The 20,594-nt window shown below is 42.5% G+C and overlaps 2 protein-coding genes across 6 annotated transcripts in view; both read right to left on the bottom strand.

The window, feature by feature from the left end:
- The window catches only part of LOC310765406 (complement factor H-related protein 5-like), a 316,979-nt gene extending 312,601 nt beyond the window's left edge, over window positions 1–4,378 (bottom strand). Inside the window, exons 1-2 of one of the 5 annotated variants that reach the window (XR_014549557.1) lie at window positions 4,077–4,338; window positions 781–1,014 (exon numbers count right to left, since the gene is read on the bottom strand). Coding sequence is in view for 2 of the 5 variants with exons in the window: in XM_083620302.1 (XP_083476428.1) it covers window positions 781–1,014; window positions 4,077–4,140 (298 nt within the window). In the remaining 3 variants the exon portion in view is untranslated. Of the gene's footprint in view, window positions 1–780; window positions 1,015–4,076 lie in introns of all 5 variants that reach the window. The other 4 variants (XM_083620302.1, XM_083620304.1, XM_083620305.1 and 1 more) reach the window with 4 other exon arrangements.
- A 4,979-nt stretch (window positions 4,379–9,357) lies between these two features.
- Window positions 9,358–20,283, bottom strand: LOC310765415 (complement factor H-related protein 2-like). The gene is made up of 9 exons (XM_083620336.1): window positions 20,116–20,283; window positions 18,457–18,627; window positions 17,247–17,435; window positions 15,769–15,951; window positions 14,472–14,684; window positions 14,043–14,216; window positions 13,537–13,737; window positions 12,806–12,988; window positions 9,358–9,409 (listed from the first exon to the last, which is right to left on the bottom strand). Exons 1-9 carry the CDS (start codon window positions 20,177–20,179, stop codon window positions 9,390–9,392), a joined length of 1,398 nt encoding a protein of 465 aa, XP_083476462.1. The 5' UTR covers window positions 20,180–20,283; the 3' UTR covers window positions 9,358–9,389.
- Window positions 20,284–20,594: the final 311 nt, after the last annotated feature.

Genomic DNA, 20,594 nt, shown 5'->3' with positions numbered 1-20,594 from the left:
TATTTTATGTCCCCAGCTCTTTTTTCAAGTCAAAGCAACCCCAGAAACAAGGGGGGGGGGAATGGGGAGTTCCAATTATTGGTTAAGTCAATGGACCCTGGACAAGTGTGCCTCCAGCTGATCCTTTGCAAGTTTTCCAGAGCTCTCCAGCCCTCTTTACCAGAAGGGACGTGGATGGCACTGTGGGTTAAACCACAGAGCCTAGGACTTGCCAATCAGAAGGTTGGCGGTTCGAATCCCCATGACGGGGTGAGCTCCTGTTCCTCGGTCCCTGCTCCTGCCCACCTAGCAGTTTGAAAGCACCTCAAAGTGCAAGTAGATAAATAGGTACCACTCCGGCGGGAAGGTAAACGGCATTTCCGTGTGCTGCTCTGGTTCACCAGAAGTGGCTTAGTCATGCTGGCCACATGACCCGGAAGCTGTACGCCGGCTCCCTCGGCCAGTAAAGCAAGATGAGCGCCGCAACCCCAGAGTCGGTCACGACTGGACCTAATGGTCAGGGGTCCCTTTACCTTTACCAGCCCTCTGCTTATCCACAAGACTAGGGCACATTCTTGTCTTTACCAACTCTGGTGGTCTTAGACCTCCAATCATATGAAACCCAAAGCAAACAGAAAAAAAGGTTAGTGGCTACAAAGTGAAATGCAACCTTGTATTGCCTTGTTGTTGCTGTTTTTTTAATAAAATGGGCCATCCCAAGGCTTATCAGAAGGAGAAAAAAATAAACTGTTCAAATATTTCAATAGCTTGTGAATTTTATAAAGTTATGTTTCTACTTACTTCTGCATTGCACATGTGGTGTGGATTGTACCCATTTTCCATTGTTACACTGCAATTTTATGCGCCCAAATTTTATATACCCAGGCTGGCAATTGTAAATTACTTCATCCCCGTGCGAATAGGACTTTTTGTCTGATATGTCTGCAAGTTCTTCGTGGTCTCTTATTGGTGGTGGTCGGCAGTCTTCAATTAAAATAGCATCAGTAAAATCAGCAATAGATGGCACCCTTTGACCTGTAAATTTTAAAGAATTTGAAGGAAGTGAAAAAGAACTGAGTTGGAATTATGCAATAAAAATGTTGGCCTCATAACTTTAATCTCCCTTCATTGCACCACAACTCAGATACTTAAGCAGATAGCAGGTCTCTAGCTGTTTTTGGACTACAACTCCCAACATCCTTAGCTAGTGGTACCAGTCAGGGGTGATGGGAATTGTAGTTCAAAAACAGCTTGAGACCCAACTTTGGGAAACTCTGCCATAATGGAGGGGGGGAATGCAGTTTCTGATTCCTACCTAGAGCTGCAAAATTTCAGGAAATTTTGAAGCCATGAGAAAAAAAATCCCCCCCCCCCATTTTTTTCTGGAAAAACTGGAAATTTTGGAAAAATTGAAAAAAAGTTCAGTGTGGAGTAGTTTTTTTTTTTTTTATAAAATTTTTATTGGTTTTTTAACACATAATAATAGACAATACAAAACAATACAAAAACAAACAAACATATAAACATGTATAATTTCTTCACATTTTTTCTTAAACCTTCTTTCATCGACTTCCTCATACCTCCCCTTTCTGCATCCCTGTTTTAAAGTTTTCCAGCAAGCCCCAATGTCAACCTATAACACTTTTTTCCCCCCTTTGAATCCTTTTTCTCATATCCAATTATTTGTCCCCGCAATTCTGTTTTACCTGACCCAAAACATTTTAGCACTCATTAATTTTGCAACAGTTCTTGAGATAAACTTTAAATTTCTTCCAATCTTCTTCCACCGTCTCTCTCCCTTGGTCGCGGATTCTGCCAGTCATCTCCGCCAGTCCCATGTAGTCAATCACCTTGGTCTGCCATTCTTCCAGTGTGGGTAGTTCTTGTGTCTTCCAGTACTTTGCTAGAAGTACTCTTGCTGCTGTTGTAGCATACATAAAAAACGTCCTATCTTTCCTTGATACCAATTGGCCCCAGTGTGGAGTAGTTTTACAAATTGCGTGAAACACAGTGTAGAACAGGGGTAGATAACCTAAGGCCCATGGGGTTGTTTAACCGGCCCCCGAGCCGCCCCCGAACTGAGCCACACACACTGCACTAAAGCAGCGCAGTGCAGCACGGGGACTCACTTCCGCGGCACTGAAAATCACGTCTGCACAGATGTAGGTGCAAAAACCGCGTCTGCGCAGGTGCAGATGTCAGAAATAGTGGGTGGGTGTCATCAAGTGTGCCCGCAATCTGGCCCACAGAGGGGGCTCCGCAGCAGTGAACCTTGCTGACCCCTGATGTACATAAAAGTATTATGCTTGCAATAAAACATGTAACCACCCCCTGTCCCTCAAAAGCAACAAAAAAGCAAGAAAGCATCAACATAAGAAATAATCAGATTTGCCCCTTAGCACCAACAGCAAATAAAATTAAGGTCCACTTCAATATTTAAGCTCCATAGAAGGTCTACCCTTTGAGTAGTGCTTTAAAAAGAGAGAGAAGACACAACATATACATGTCTATCTCATTTTCTGAACTACAGTGGTACCTCGGGTTAAGTACTTAATTCGTTCCGGAGGTCCGTTCTTAACCTGAAACTGTTCTTAACATGAAGCACCACTTTAGCTAATGGGGCCTCCCGCTGCCGCCGCACGCTTTCTGTTCTTATCCTGAAGCAAAGTTCTTAACCCGAGGTACTATTTCCGGGTTAGCGGAGTAACCTGTAACCTGAAGCGTATGTAACCTGAAGAGTATGTAACCTGAGGTACCACTGTACTGCCGTTTTCCATTTCTTCTTGCTCTTCCTCTTTGTCATTTTTCTCATGGACTTCTAAAAAACAGCTTTGGAAAAAAACAGGGGGAAACCTGTTTCCCCCCAATTTTTCTGTCCCCCCCCCCCAGGCCTTTCCATATCTACTTGAGGATAGCCAGGGCAAAGCACAAGGCAATTTTTTTGCATGCCAGGCCGAGAAGTAACCAACATCCAGTTACTGAATAGTATATTGCACTAAGGCTGAAACTTTGTTTGAAAGGAAAAGGAGTGTGTGTGTGTGTGTGTGTGTTTAATTGAATTTGTTATTATATATTATAAACCGCATGATGGTAAGAGAGCTTTCTAAACAGTTTACAAAAACATACAACAGAATATTAAAATGATTGATAAAACACAGTTAAAAGCAGGCATTTAAGAGTATTCAATAGATCAGCCTTTCTCAGCCTGTGGGTCCCCAGATGTTGTTGTACTACAACTCCCATCACCGCTGGCTAGCAAGGCCAGAGCTCAGGGATGATGGGAGTTGTAGTCCAACAACATCTGGGGACCCACAGGTTGAGAACCGCTGCAATCAATGATTAAAGTCAGGAGTGGTTAAAAGGAAGTAAATCGCATGCAGCTTCTACGTGTTCAGATGGGCTGGCCCTAACGAAAATGTTTTGAGCAATTGCCAGAAAGATTACAGTGAGAGCAGCTGCTTGGTGTCAATCGGCAAGGAGCTCCAAAGTGTGGGTGCTGGAAGGCCTGGAAAAAAATGGAAAAATTGGGGGGAGGGAACAGGTTTTCTTCAGGTTTTTCCAAAGCCATTTTTTTTCCAGGAAAAATTTTTGGGGGACAAACAGTGTGTGGAATATTCAAACTATATCAAACTATTTTTTTCAATTTTTCCGGAAAAAAACGGCTTTGGGAAAAACCGGGGGGAAACCTGTCCCTCCCCCCATTTTTTCCAGTTTTTTTTCCCAGGCCATCCCATCTCTATTCCTACCAGAAGTTCTAGTTCTACCATGCTGGTGAAACTAACTTGTTTTTTTTAGTGTTGGTTCCACACTAATGCCACAATCCTATGCACATTTTTCCAGGACTAAGTCCTGCTGGGGCTTTCTGAGTGGATATGTATAGGACTGTGTTACAGGTTATAGGTTAGTAGTGTTTTAGTTAATAATGACTTAGGTTAGTAAAGAATTTAAGTTGTTAGGGACTTAAGTTAATAACCTCTATTTTTCCACACTGATTTCATTGGGCCCCAAGTACAATTGAGTTAGATCCAACCCATAAGGAATCTGGGAACACCCAACTTCCCTGGTAAAAAAAATTGTCAGCCGCCTACACAACTTACCATTTAGGGAAGGACAAGATGTCAGAAGAAGAAATGGAATAATAAAGACCAGACAGCTCTTCATATTATTTCAGGAAGCTTGCAAAGCTCTATACCACAAAATCTTCACTTTCAGCTGTCAACATATTCCAATGATCTGCAAATATCTTTTTCCTCTCTTTGGAACCACCAATTATTTTCTTTAGTCCTTTGCCATGTTTTTAAAATGCTTTTTGTGTTTGATAGACCAATCTGAAAAGAGCAAGAATTAGGGGAATGTGCAAGGTACTTTTTAACCCAACTCAGTTTATTTACACACGACCCGTGAGTTCTCTGATGCAATCCTGGCAGCAGCAAAATATTTCTCTGTCTTTGGTTTCAACAGTTATTTTCTTTTCCTCTGTTATCATAGTTTATTTCATGCTGCTTTGTTTGTTTGCTTGTTTGTTTTCGTCTCACAGCGCAACCTGTCAAGAGGAAGAATTACAGAAATGCCCAACACAGTTGAATTTTTAAGACAATTAAGATTATTGGCAAAAGGTCTGTGAGTGTTGCAATTCTGACAGTAAACCAAAAGGGTAAAGTCCGCTCATTAGTTGTTGACCAGAATTATTCTGCCGGCCTTCTTCTTGCACCTCTAAGAGCAGCTTGCTGTGAAGAAATCAGAATATGAAAATGCTTGGGGGGCGGTATAGGAAATTGACGTTAACTATGACCATATGTTTAATAGCAGCATGGCATATGTAAAAAGAGAGGATTGGGCGGTGGTGAGTTGGGGCAGCACGTTCCCATTTCATATTGGGTGACGAAACAGGATGGTACTGTCCTTGCCCATCCCTCAAAAATGCCATCTAAGAAGAGGAAAGGAATTCCTACAGCAGGGCACTTTCCCTCCCCTCCCCTTCTGGAATGTACACTCTGTAAAATGGAAGACACTGCAGTATGAGGAGATCAGTCTTATAGCACACAGTCAACCCAAGTGGAGGTGACGATCTTCTTCTCATTGCCCCAGTCCCATCCTTGAAACTACAGTCTGTAAAGAGAAATGAAGGAGACACTCTAAGCAGAACAGGAGAGAACTGCCTTCTACTGAGCTCATTCACAGGGCCGTCTTAAGCATATGTGGTGCTCAGAATTGTCAACAACCCCAAAGTTGTTGACTTTTTTAAAAGGAAATAGTTGTTTACCTCCTTTAGAACCTTTAAAATGGTTGTGGGATGCAGGGACTCGCAGCGCCAACCAAAAGGGGTGCCAGCGCCCCACTCACAGTGGCATACAAAGGGGGCATGTGGGTTCCATGCTGGGGGGACAAAATGTTGGGCGGCACAGTCACCGTGCTGTCCGCCCACTGCCTCCCCCCCCACATGGCGGTTAACTGTTTCAGCTGCACGCGCAGCACCCGGAGCGCCATGTAATGTTGTGGGCGCTGTGCAACGCATCCTGTTGTGTGCACCAAGCTGCGGGTTCCTTTGCTGGCTTTTCCGCTGTTGGCACACGCTCCCAGGGCCGCCCAAAGTGGGGTGCCAGTGCAGGATGATGGGGAATGCAAGCGGCATCGGAGGCAACATCTCCGGACACCATCACATGTAGAAATGAAAAAGTAAATGCAACCAAGAGGTGAGCCAAACCATTTGGAAGCATTGCAGGCTGACAGAAGAGTGAACAGATCTGAGGGAATAACCCTTTCTGTTCTCTCGGGACTATTTAATTGCTCATCGTCTAACATTGTATATGCCATCAAATGCCAACAGTGTCCTTCAGCTCTCTAGATTGGACAAACAGGCCAAACCTTACGCCAAAGAATAAACGGACATAAATCGGACATCAAGAATCACAAGACAGAGAAACCAGTAGGAGAACACTTCAATCTCCCAGGACATTCTATACAAGATCTCAAAGTAGCTGTTTTACTACAAAGGAATTTCAGAAATAGACTGGAAAGAGAAGCTGCTGAATTGCAACTCATTACCAAACTTAAAACCATGGAGAGACCTGGTCTGAACAAAGACATTGGATTCTTATCTCATTATACATGACAAAGCCATTTTTCACCTTCTCACCCCTTGCTTTTTCCTGTAAGACCTATTGCAGTCGTTAAGAGTCGTCAACAGGCTCATCACAGCTATCTGCCAATCACCCATTCCCACCACCCTTCTGAGTAATACCCCTCCCCACCTTCTCACTATATAGAAGGATCTGGCAACTTCTGTTTCAGTGTATCTGAAGAAGTGTGCATGCACACGAAAGCTCATACCAAGAACTAACTTAGTTGGTCTTTAAGGTGCTACTGGAAGGAAAATTTTGTTTTGTTTTGACTATGGCAGACCAACATGGCTACCTATCTGTAACTGTTCTCTCCACAGATCTTACAAACCCACAGTCTTACATAGCCTTCAGCAACAGCATCTGTTTTCCCCCAGCACTATTTTTCTAGAAAAAAGAGGTGCCGGAACTCACCATGAACACCACCCTTGTTCTCTTAGAATGGCAATGGTGCCCACCTGAGAGGTGCCAGAACTGAGTTCCTGTGAGTTTCCCTGAAAGCAGTCCTGGTTCCCACGCCATCTATTATGCTGCAGTCTGAGAACCTCAGTAGCTTGACTACATTTGAGCATATTTAATCAGTTTCATGTGGATATCTATGTGGACATCCGGAGGTGTTGAAGGGTTGTTTTTTTTGGGGGGAGACCCTCCTATACCCTAGGAATTCATAAATGGTAGGATTTTGATTATGTGGAGTATGGAAGAGAAGTTTGCAGGACAGTGGTAAAATACAGGTGAAGCTTCCTTTCCAAGCCAGGGCCTCACCTGGAAAAGAGGCATTAACATGACAAAAAGTGTGGATGGCCCATCTAAGAGGAATCTAGAGTGTGGGCAGAGGTGACAAAGGTGATGGGGTGTGCATGTGAGGTGACAGCAAGAGTGTCTTTAGCAAGGTGTGCTTGGAAGAAGAACAAAGGGAGAGATCCATTTTTGACAGGCTGGCTGAAGGCAATCCTGGGGAGGTGCTATGGGGAACAAGCCCCTCTTGAGATTATCATCCTCCCTCCCTCCAAACTCAGGTGTAAATATGTGAATAAACCACCTTTCTTAATATGGTTTATTCACATATTCCGCTGTGTCACAGTCTCCACAGGAGCACAGACCCTAGTTGAGAGCCAAGACCTCTGGAATCCCATGCATGACTTGGCAGGGATTAGCGTGGTTGCTAACAATATTTAATATAGGAGTCAGTTTCATGTGGATTTCCATTTGGACATCTGGAGGGCTTATTTTAACTTACATACTTAATTTAATATACATGCACAGATGGTCACTGTATCCTCAATGTGAACTAACAGAGGTTTGCTGTTATTGTTAGCAGTATTTGCTTAACATTGATGGGTCTCTTTCTTCTTCTCCCTTTCTTTAATTTTATTTAATTTCCCCCCTTTCTATTTTTCTCCAATTTCCTTCTTAAACATGCAATAATAATGATGATAATGATAATAATAATTTAGTATTTATACCCTGCCCATTTGGCTGGGTTTCCAGCCACTTTGGGTGGCTTCCAACAAAATATTAAAAATACATTGAAACATCAGTCATTAAAAACGTCCCTTAACAGGGCTGCCTTCAGATGTCTTCTAAACGTCAGCCAGTTGTTAATTTCTTTGACATCTGATGGGAGGTTCGCTTCTCGCAGTGAGGGAACCGCCAGAAGGCCCTCGGCGCTGGACCTCAGTATCCGGGCTGACCGATGAGGGTGGAGACGCTCCTTCAGGTATACTGGGTCTTCTGACAATGAATGAATGAATGAATGAATGAATGAATGAATGAATGAAATGTCATCCAGCCCCCACTGCTGTTTGGAAATTTCAGTTTTCATATTTGGAAGTAAAACTGCAGATGGTTGCAAGCAGGGTAGGATTCAGTCCCTCCTTTCACACTGAAATATACTCAGAGTCGCAAAGTGATTTCATGCTCTTTATTCAGCTCATAGTGGTGAGGAGGAATGAATGGAAGTCCCCTCAAAGTATCTGCTTTATATACATTATTTACACAATGGGCTGCACATGATTGGCTAATTCTGGAATTCTACTGTAAGCCAATCAGGTTGTGGATTCACTTATATCTGGAGCATGATTGGGTGGTTCCTGCCAACCAATCATACCGCTGCATTGCTCTAGGACCAATCAGACTGCTGCAATTTGGATCCTATTGTTCTAGGACCAATCAGACTGCTGCAGTTTGGATCCTATTCAACTCAGTACATAACACCCACCCACAGACAGGGAAGAATTAGATCTCTCATTTCCCAGTCACAGACAAATCTGTCATTCTTGTCCACAGTCAAGTGGCGAGGTTAATTTTCTCAACACCACCCTGTTGCAGGAGATGACTGTATGGTCAGAATTGACCCCCCACATTTTGTAGTGCCGTATGTATACAAGACAGCACCGGAATGATTCAATGAGGAGTTTCTACTGTGACCTATAAAAACAAAGCACGACCCTTTTTATTTGTGTATACTCCAGCAGTAGGGCACCCCAAAGACACCAGTAAGAAATAATAAGACAGACCAGAGGAGAGATAGTTGTCCACATTTGATCAGTGATGATAGACATTATGACACATGGCTTTGTTGAAAACCACAAAAAGTAAACCACAGGTATTGATGGTAAGAATTTTGATGGTGTTAATATGCCCATAGTCAGAACATTGTATGAACAAATCCAAAATATCAATATAAATCGTATCAACATCTTTATTAATATAATCAAAACATTAAACTTTTTTGCAAGTTATTTTTAATTATATAATGATTAAAACATTTTTTTCTGGTGCATGGGGTTTTTTGTGTTTTTTTTTAAGGAACAGAAAATCGCTGTAGTTTAAAAAAGAGCTTTGTTGCAATTATGCACCAGTCCATTATTTAGGCTGCACTCCTCACAAGTAGTTCAAACGTCTACAGCAAGAAATGTGTGTGCAAATATTTTACACTAATGCTTCTTTGGGTATATTTGCCCTTTGTTTATTTTAAACTTGTCATATTTTAAACTGTATTTTATCAAAGTGGATCAGACCATTTGATATCCCTACCAGTGATAAAATTGCAGATGTTGCTTCAATGAAGTAAGCTCCCAATTTTAGATCTATGATCTTTTTTGGGAAATTTTATATATATATATATATATATATATATATATATATATATATATATATATATAAAATATATATATATTATATATATATGGGGGGAGCCAGTATGATTTGATAACATTAAGCATTAAGGATAAGTGATGGATGACTTTTGAAGATCATAATGCTGGATAAAAATGTAGGCCATCCGCTTCATTCCATTCGTTCTGTTTCTGTTAAATATGAAACAAACAATGAAAATATAAGGTAACATGCATAGATTTTTGTGTTAAGCATGTATTGCATTTTAACTATGTTTTGTATTAACTATGATTTGTGTAGATACATCTTAATCGGCGACAGAATAGTCTTGAATCCACTGGATCCAGCTGCCTTCTCAATCCCCTGATAGTTCCCTGGATCTGCTGCCTTAAATATACCAGTCTCAAATTTGAGGTTCCCATTTCTTTCAGAGGTAAGGGACAGAATTATAAAATTGTCAGCAAGAGAAAAATAAACATGCAAACACAGCACCAGCTTCCTACCATTGTCGGACATGCTGGCAAAATTATGCACAGCTTAACTCCCCACAACTGCTTAGGATTGCCTTGTAAGTTACTGTATTTTTCGCTCTATAGGACGCACCGGACCATAGGAGGGGGAGAACAGGAAAAAAAAAAATTCTCCCCCTCTCTGCTCAGCGACCCTTCAGCGAAGCGGCAGGAGAAACGGAGCCCCTTCCATTTCTCCTCCCGCTTCACTGAAGGGGCACTGCGCAGCTCTCCCTCTCTGCTGAAGCCAGGAGAGTCTTGCTCTCCCGGCTTCAGCAAAAGGAACCCGAAGCCTCCAGAGCGCATCGCAAGGTCCCGCTGCGCTCCAAAGGCTTCAGGCAGCTATCCCTGAAGCCTGGAGAGTGAGAGGGGTCAGTGCGCACCGACCCCTCTCGCTCTCCAGGCTTCAGTGAAAGCAACGCGAAGCCTCCGGAGCGCGGAGGGAGCGCTCCCTCTGCACTGCGGAGGTTTCGTGTTGCTATTGCTGAAGCCAAGGAGCCTGCATTCACCCGTATGGGGGTCCCATACTGTGGCTCAAGTCAATTGGCTCACCTAATTGTGGGACCCAAAAAACAAACAAACAAACAGAAGCAAAGCCTATCTTGTCACTGTTCTCCTTCTTCCTTCCATCACAGCACTTGTGGATGGTGGCTTCTGGAAATAGGTCTGTAGTACCAGAAGAGGAGGAGGCAGAAGATAGGACAGGGGAGGGAGGGTGGGTGAAGGAATACCAAGACTGGGGTGGTTGGTACACCAAGAAGTATAGTGATGGGTAGGTAGAGAGTGCCAAGTTTGGGTGACTGGGGGAGTGGAGGAGCACAGATATGGGGCAGGGAGGATGGCATGTGTGTGGGTGTCCCACTTTTCCCTCCTGGAATGTTGTAGTGTATGTAACTGATGATGGTGACCGGGAGGTGAGACATGGAAGGCAGTTCCTAGAGCTGACTCAGAATTAAACTCAGTTCTGCATAACTTTCCTTCTTGCTTATCATTTTGGTTGCTGCTGCCATCGACTAGGACAGTGATGTTAGGGAGGGCCACAGCGACTGGCATTTTACTCCAGAGCTGGGCCCAGGACAAAAGTCAACCAACGATGCTTTTCCATATCTTCCTTCTTTGGGCTGCCGGTAGCAGCTACAGGGATGGGCCAGGAGGAGGAGGAGGTTCTGAAGAGCTGCAATTGTTCCCAAGTTTAGTTCTTTCCACTTCACATGTTGCGCTTACACAGAGTGTTAATGATTGTGATGTCCTGTTGATAGGACATGGTGGGTGCTACAAAGAGCTCTATTCCTCTGCCACTCCTTGCAAATCATCGTGGAATTTGCATACATGCACATCCTTAAGCTTTCCTATAACTTTTAACAGTGAAACCAACCACCTGTCTCCTTGATCCTTGCCCATCCTGGCTTATAAAAGCTAGCCGGGAAGGGCTGGGCAATGGGCTTCGTGGGGTGGTGAATGCTTCCCTCCGTGAGGAAGCCTTCCCAGACCCGCTGAAAGAGGCGGTTATTACACTGCTTCTTAAAAAACCATCTTTAGATGCGGCCACGATGGCCAACTATTGCCCAGTCTCAAATCTTGGGCAAGGTGATTGGGTGAGTGGTTGCTGAACAACTCCAGGCACGCCTGGAAGAAGCGGACCATTTGGATCCCTTCCAGTCGGGATTCAGGCCTCATCATGGGACTGAAACTGCCTTGGTCGCACTGGTTGATGATCTCCGGTGGGCTAGGGACAAAGGTGAGAGCTGTTTCCTAGTTCTGCTGGATCTCTCAGCGGCGTTTGATACCATCAACCATAACATCCTTCTGGACCGTCTTGAGGGGCTGGGAGCTGGGGGCACTGTCATACAGTGGTTCCGCTCCTTCCTCCTGGGCCGTGTTCAGAAAGTGGGGGGGGGATGAGTGTTCAGACCCCTGGGCTCTCACTTGTGGTGTATCTCAGGGTTCCGTCATCTCCCTCATGTTTTTTAACATCTACATGCAGCCACTGGGAGAGATCATCAGGGAGTCTGGGCTGGGTGTTCATCAGTATGCGGATGATACCCAGCTGTACCTCTCTTTTAAATCAGAACCAGTGAAGGCGGTGAAGGTCCTGTGTGAGTGTCTGGAGGCAGTTGGAGGATGGATGGCGGCTAACAGATTGAGGTTGAATCCTGGCAAGACAGAAGTACTGTTTTTGGGGGACAGGAGGCAGGCAGGTGTGGAGGATTCCCTGGTCCTGAATGGGATAACTGTGCCCCTGAAGGACCAGGTGGGCAGCCTGGGAGTCATTTTGGACTCACAGCTGTCCATGGAGGCACAGGTCAAATCCGTGTCCAGGGCAGCTGTTTACCAGCTCCATCTGGTACACAGGCTGAGACCCTATCTGCCTGCAGACTGCCTCGCCAGAGTGGTGCATGCTCCGGTTATCTCCCGCTTGGACTACTGCAATGCACTCTACGTGGGGTTACCTTTGAAGGTGACCAGGGAACTACAACTAATCCAGAATGCAGCAGCTAGACTGGTGACTGGGAGCGGCCACCGAGACCATATAACACCAGTCTTGAAAGACCTACATTGGCTCCCAGTACGTTTCCAAGCACGATTCAAAGTGTTGGTGCTGACCTTTAAAGCCCTAAACGGCCTCGGTCCAATATACCTGAAGGAGCGTCTCCACCCCCATCATTCTACCCAGACACTGAGGTGCAGCACCGAGCGCCTTCTGGCGGTTCCCTCACTGTGAGAAGCCAAGTTACAGGGAACCAGGCAGAGGGCCTTCTTGGTAGTGGCGCCCTCCCTGTGGAATGCCCTCCCACCAGATGTCAAAGAGAACAACAACTACCAGACTTTTAGAAGACATCTGAAGGCAGCCCAGTTTAGGGAAGCTTTTAATGTTTGATGTATTATAGTATTTTAATATTTTTTTTGGAAGCCGCCCAGAGTGGCTGGGGAAGCCCAGCCAGATGGGTGAGGTATAAATAATAAATTATTATTATTATTATTATTATTATTATTATTATTATTATTATTATTATTAACTTTGTTTACAGCAGGACAGAGCAGCATCCAGTTCCTCTTGTTCCATATTGCCACACTTACTTTTTATGTCACAACGTGGAGCAGGTGACCAGCCATTTTTGGTGCACACGGCTTTAGCTTGTTGATTAGCAGGATCATATCCATTCTCACAAGAAAATGAAATTTCTTCACCTTCTATGTACTTCAGCCGAAAACGGGCATTGAATGTACCATGTGCAAACTGTCTAGGAATATCACATTTTTCTAAAAGCAAAAAAGTAGATATGTTACATCATTGATAGACACATATTTTGGCAATTGAAATACCATTATAACTCTTCTTTTTATACTTAGAGAATATATGTATTTTTAGGATTTTATCTTTTAAAAATTTGCAGGCATTTGAAAGAAGGAATTAACAATGTGCTTGTTCTGAGGTGACAAGAACGAGACATTAATATGATTCAACCCACCCCTACGTCCATAGCCACCTGCCCAAATGCCAAGATCTTCCACTGATATCAGGGGGTGGTGATCACAGAGAAAGCCTTTCCATCAGCCCCCCCTCCCCACTTATGGAACACAGTCACCACTACCAAATGGGTCAGTCTGGTACTCAGCTTATTATATTTTTGGTGCCATATGAATACATTTTCATATTAAATTTTAAAGTTTTCCACTCTGATTACTCACTGTCTAACCACGTTACACATTTTCCTTCCACATCTTTCGGAATAGGCATATTTTGTGTTTGCACATGGCCGTTTCCATTTCTGATCAAAGTTGAGAATGCAAGGGAAATGTTAACTTACTGAAGCATTTTGGTTCTGGACTCCAGCCGAATTCGGTGCATGAACTTCTACCCCATGTTTCTTTATTTATTGGTAGAAAACCATCACGGCAACGATAGTCAACTGTTTGTCCCACCCTTCTTGGAAAATAGTAGTCTTTCCAGCGTTCATAGGTATCAGATAGTTGTCCATTCTCAATCCGAATATAGTCACAGTTCTTTCCTTCGGAAAAGATGAGAAAAATGTTAAGCCAAACATAAATAAATTAGGATGTTCCACTTGCTATTTTCCTTGTCTGGCTGGTTTAATGGAGGATGCACATTTGGCTCAAGTGTATCAGTGTCTGAATATTATCTGGGTGTCCTCCTTTGGTCTGGTTATGAAAACAGAAATAGATGACTGTGGCAGCAGATGCAGGTGGTCCCCAGACAAGCACTCAGGGTTATGGTGCAGGGAACTCTAATATTTTCGGATGCATTGAATGCTATCTGCTCATGCTTTGAAACTGCAAAGAGAAAGCTACTTACGAATACATATGGGTGGAGGAGACCACCCAGTCTCTGTACATGTGGAAGTGGCTTGGCGGCTCTGAAGCTGATACCCAGACTCACACTGTGTTTCGATTGTGTCTTGATATTCATACTGAATCTGATTAGGCTGAAAGTTGCCATTTTCTACTTGTGGTGGGGAGCAGACAATTTCTATGAAGGAATGCAAGAAGGACATTTGGTCAGCAACAGATCAAGCAACAAATTCTTTCCCTGGCTAGATATTATTCAGTACACGGGTATGAGCATTCATTTATTATTTGTTAAAAACCAACAAATCTCAAAGCAGCTTACAAAAAAAGATAAAGCAATAAAATGATTGATAAGAAAGATTATCGATAATTTAAAACTTAAACAGGAACAACAACCACTCAGTATCCTTCCATCTCTAACTTGAGTTACCGGTACCTTTGCATTCAGGATACACAATTGAATCTCCATTGCACTGGATTACAGAAACAGATTGCGAAGGATTTGTTGTAACCATGTAGCCCATTTTACAGGTGAACTCAACAGAACCACCACGTGGTACATAGATGTTTTCAGATATGACTTCATCCAACCTCCTTTTAATTTCTATCTTTCGATTTTCCATTTCAGCCAAAGAGATTGCACAGGGTTCTGTGAGGAGAAAGAAAATAAATTCTGTTCATGAAGGCAATATATATTGCCAATATATATATTCCTGCCAACCTACAGGCTGGCAAGCCCATGGAAAGTCATCAGCTGCCATGGTTGAAGAGGAAGGATGAAAAACCAGATGCTTTCCTATTAGGAATTTTAGGTACAGAAATACCAATGAAGCAGAAAAGACTTTTTATGCACATGACAACAGCAGTGCGGCTACTTTTGGCCAGGAGATGGAAAGAAGATAAAATCCCGTCGAGAGAAGAATGGTTGATAAAGATGATGGACTACGCTGAAATGGCAAATATGACCGGGAAGATTAGAAACCAAGAATAATAAGGAATGGGGGGAAATTATAAATTACCTTGGAAAACACTGTAAAGAACTAAAAACGTTAGCAGGATTGTAACAAAACTTGTAATGTAACAAGTACTGTGGTAAAACATGGCATTTTAAGAAAAAAACTGAGAATAATATAAGGAGCAGTTGAAAAAAGATTGATATTGGGACCCATGGAGGGTGGAGGAAAGTCCAGGGATTAGATATGGGGTTGTAAATGTAAATTGTAAACTTGAATAAAAATATTTTAAAAAGAAGAAGAAGAAGGATGATCTTCCTGAGAAATCTTGCAGGCCCTACATCTCACATGGCCTGGTGGAGTGTCAGGGAAAGGAGGGGTACCCCCTTTAAAATGGAATAACCATCATCTTTTCCTTCTTCCTCATAGGGCAAAACTTTCCCACCCTCCAATCCTTTGATTTAGAGGCTCCCACAGAGGCTTTTTGCAGTCACTGGTTTACACAGCCAGAAAGGATTTTTTCTCCCAACTACAGTTGGCCCTGGCTTGCTTAAAAGCAGTGCACTCAAAAAAAGATATGAATTAGGTATCTCCCATGCTTTATCTCACATCCTTTACTATGAATTTGCCCCATATGATTCAAACGTCACAGAGAACCGCTGTCTGTAATATTAATGAACCGGAAGTCAGACAATACAAACAAACGACAGCAATGAATTTCCTTAAATGATATTCTAAACTCACTCATGCAAATAATATAAGTACTATCTTTGTTCTTACCTAAGCAAACAGGTGCTTTTGTCCAAGTCCCATTATCACAAAAAGTTCTGTTATCTCCTTCCAGAGCATAATATTTTTGGCATTTGAACTGAACTGAAGAGCCAGCCTTGTACTGCTTCTTTGATAAGGTAATAATGTCTCCATTCTCAATAGCAGGTGGGCGGCTACAGTTTTCCCCTCTTTCTGGTAAACAATAAAGCAATGAGAATGGTGACTTAGTTCAGCAACCAAGGGCCAAGAGTGAAGAAAAGGAAATACGCTCACTACCCTGGAATATTTATAGCAGGGGGAAAGTGACTTATGGCTCATGTGTAATAACATGGCAGCTAGCTACCAAGGTCTGTTGGGGCTTTGACTGCGCTAAAGAACTGGTGGACTGAACTACCAAGGCATTAATCTCATAACTGCAATTATGTGATTCGCTCAGAATCTGGAGCATGCTAGTTCTTTTCCAGTATGTTTCATGGGACATGGCAGAAAATGTAGCACCAAGTGGTTGGGGAAATTACCGTATTTTTTGCTCTATAAGACTCACTTTTTCCCTCCTAAAAAGTAAGGGGAAATGTGTGTGTGTCTTATGCAGCGAATGCAGGCTGTGCAGCTATCCCAGAAGCCAGAACAGCAAGAGGGATTGCTGCTTTCACTGCGTAGCCATCCCTCTTGCTGTTCTGGCTTCTGAGATTCAGAATATTTTTTTTCTTGTTTTCCTCCTCCAAAAATTAGGTGCGTCTTATGGCCTGGTGTGTCTTATAGAGCGAAAAATACGGTAATCCATTCTGTAGGTCATGCATGTTGGGAAACGGTTTATCAAGGCTAATTTTTTTGGCCCAAACCAGGATTCCAAAGTAATTCACAAGAAACAATAACACAATTAACACAACTTTAAACGTTATGAACTACATTTAACAGCATGTGTTAAGCATGACAACTCAGAGCTTTTTTTCCGGCCAGAACTGTGTTCCAGCATCTCTCAGGTGGGTTCCATTGCCTTTATGAGAGAAAAAGTGAGGTATTCATGGTGAGTTCCGGCACCTTTTTATCTAGAAAAATAGCACTGGATACACTGATTCTCATCGCCAGAGTGTCTGGGGCAGCCCAGTCATATGGAAGAGGTACAAATAATAATAACAAAACATTATGGACATGCCTCTGGTCCATACATTCATACTAACTGGATACCCAGCACACACAGGCCTATTTCTGATGCAACAGTCCTGGTCCAATCAAACCACAGTGCAGTAGACTGAAAACAACCGCTACAGCCTTGTCCCCATGTGCTTATAGCAGGATACAAGCAATTCTGTGGAGGGGGAGGGGTGGTGAAAATTCTTTTAAGAGGATTAGAGTCCTTGTGAACAAATGAGGAAGGCAGCCTTGGAACCTGTGGAACCAGTCAAAATGGAAAGTGTGGTGCCTACAAACCCTTCGGGTATTTGAGTAACTTTTGAACAATTTTTCAAGATGAACAATGTCTTTACCAGAGATACACGAGGGCAAATCCATGTGCCCATCAAGACACTTCCTGTCCGTAGGCACCGTGAGGACATGCCCTTCCCTGCAGTGGAACTGCAACACATGATTATGTTGAATCAGTTGTGTCCGTACTCGGTTCCCAGACAGAAGCAGGTCTTTGGCCTCTAGTTGTTGTTTTGTGACAATACAAGGTGCTGAAAGACAAAAAGGTGGCGATGGGGACACAAGTCAGGGATAATCACTGGTGCTCATTTCTTAGAATCATAGAATCACAGAGTTGGAAGAGACCACAAGGGCCATCGAGTCCAACCCCCTGCCAAGCAGGAAACACCATCAGAGCACTCCTGACATATGGTTGTCAAGCGTCTGCTTAAAGACCTCCAAAGAAGGAGACTCCACCACACTCCTTGGCAGCAAATTCCACTGTCGAACAGCTCTTACTGTCAGGAAGTTCTTCCTAATGTTTAGGTGGAATCTTCTTTCCTGCAGTTTGGATCCATTGCTCCGTGTCCGCTTCTCTGGAGCAGCAGAAAACAACCTTTCTCCCTCCTCTATGTGACATCCTTTTATATATTTGAACATGGCTATCATATCACCCCTTAACCTCCTCTTCTCCAGGCTAAACATGCCCAGCTCCCTTAGCCGTTCCTCATAAGGCATCGTTTCCAGGCCTTTGACCATTTTGGTTGCCCTCCTCTGGACACGTTCCAGTTTGTCAGTGTCCTTTTTGAACTGTGGTGCCCTTCATGTGCCCTATTCTGTTTGCCCTCTTTGTACGCTAAGGATTGGCTCACATTTGTCATTGTCTTCAGGGAGGGTTGCCATATCTTGATGAGCAAAGGAGAGGACAGCCATGGCTGCTGCCGTCCCAAACTGGGGAAAGAGGCATGTTCCTCTTTTTCCATCTCGGGCTGGCAGCAACCGTGGCATGCGGAGCCTAATCCAGGAAAGCAAAAACATTCAAGGAGGGTGCAAAACAGGCTGGTGAGGGGCACAGCTGCTGAGGGACTATTATCTAGGGAGAATACCGAGGCTCAGTTAGAGAGGCTGGAAAGCCCATATTTGACTCCTGGAGATAAGATTCTCAAACTCTGTGTTCATGGTTTCCAGCCTGAAAACACAGCTTTGCATGGAGAGAAGCTATCAAAGGTCCTGTTGGACAATCCACAGTCTAATTTGAAGGTTGTAGTATTCAAAGAGGAGATGGCCTCTTACCCAAGCATTTTGGTGGTGGTGTCCACTTTTGTCCACTGCATGTTATCCACTCGGAGCCTTGCAATGCAAATCCAGGGTTGCAGTTGTATTGCACTCTGTCACTTTCAACGTAAGCAGCCTTTTCACCACTTCTTATTTCCCCAAAATCAATGTCAGGTGGTTCTTCGCACACTGCAATCATATGTACCATCAAAACCAACTTTAATAATAATAATAATAATAATAATAATAATAATAATAATAATAGGGATTGTAGTAAACTTCATAAATCAAATACAAGCCAACATTACCAACACTTTCCAAAGATATATTTTAAATTTAGTAAATTCTTTTTCCTAACATTTTTTGGATGGTAATTCATTAATTTCTATCAGTCATTTTGTGAATGGAATTACAAGGCATCAAATACAGAAAAGGATGGTCATAACTGGAATGATCCATGTAGTAATATATCAGCTTCTTTAGCCAGTTAAGCAAAAAAAGCACCTAAAGGGTTATGTGTAATTACAAAGGTATGGAGATTATTGGTACATTAAGCGTTGTTGATTCCATCACTATCCTAATCCTCAAAGAATCTACCACTATCTTTTATTTTATTTTTAAAATCAATTTTATTAAAGGTTTCCAACCTAACATAGCATAAAATCCCGACTAAACTAATATAAAAGAAAACAATATAGCATAAGAACAACTAAATACAAAAAGAAAAGAAAATATATTAATGATACAAAATTATAAATATATCTATGTAGCCCTGAGTCACCCTTTCATCTTGATTTTCACAGATACAGAGTTGAATCCCCCCCACCTGAGAATGCTTCTTCTTCCACTGCTACTATCAATTGCTCCTTCAGTCACTTCAACACAACGTTGCTTCTTCAATTAGCTGAGCAAAGACACTCTAACATTTATGTGCATGTAAGGGTGAAGGGGAAATATTCTGTCATTAATTAGTTAATATTAAAACCTTATTACAGTGTTAGTAAAGTGTCTCTGGTAATCCTTGGAGAACTGCCAACACAAATGGACCAAAAAAAAATCGCAGCTTTATACATAAAACAGTGCTGAATTAACTTACATCTTTCCACAGACTGTAAGCTATTCCAGTATGCAGTTGCGGCAGCAAGAATTCTATTAGCCCAGAAGTGGAAACAGGAAGAAACACCGACAATTCAGGACTGGAGAATGAAACTAACAGACTATGCGGAACTAGATAAATTGACTGGAAAAATAAGATATTCCAAAAATCAAAAGTTCATCGAAAATTGGGGGAAGTTTGTAGATTATCGGAAAAATGTATGTGATTTACAAACAACGCTAGTGGGGTTCCAAGAAGCACTGTAAAGGTTAAGATGTATTGTTTGGGAAAATATATATTGGAAAAGGTGAAAGGTAAAAGGCAATGCAAAAAAGGAAATGTGTTTTAGTTAGGAGTAAATATGGATGATTACCAGAAAAATCGAAGGAAGTCTCAAAAGTATAATTTGTGAAAATTTGGTTAAAAATGTATAATTCTGGTTGTAAACTAATAAAAAGTATATTAAAAAAAAAGAATTAACTTACATCTTTCCACACCTGCTGAATGCAAATGTTTCTATTATTAATACTGCAGTGACCATTTACCTTGGCAAAAGGTTGCCCTTTTCCACCATCACTCACCATTCTGGGAAGTACAGCATGTCCACTGAACAAATGGAAGAAGATAGACCAGCAAGTTCTTCATAGCAGTGCTTGTTGCTCACCTTCTAATATTTCTAATGACTGACCTTGCAAAAGTCACTTTTGGTTTCACCAGCGGTTCATGGCTCTGTGTCATGAGAAGAGGAAGAATTACTGGAATGGGGAACATGAACTCTTTAACCCAGCAAGGCATGTTTGCAGAAGGTGGATCAATTTTATGTTGCAATTCTGGCAACAGTGGTCGAAGCACTGGCCCAGCCTTTGGTATAGCCCTGGGAATGAGCCCAAAGAAGAGAGAGTCATTCTTGCAAGTGTTGAAAAATTTTGGGCAAGCCCTTTTAGCCATTTATTAACCTAGTAAGGGATAAATTCAATTCACTTTGCATTTAAATATATCCAATTCTCATTTTACAAAACAACACAAGAACCCAAAAACACAGTTGTCCTTCAAAACTCAT

Source organism: Podarcis filfolensis, assembly GCF_964270895.1.
Source record: "Podarcis filfolensis genome assembly, chromosome: 6".
Taxonomy (NCBI): Eukaryota; Metazoa; Chordata; class Lepidosauria; order Squamata; family Lacertidae; genus Podarcis; species Podarcis filfolensis.
The sequence above is the reverse complement of the archived record's forward strand: the minus strand, read 5'-3'. Positions and strand labels throughout refer to the sequence as shown.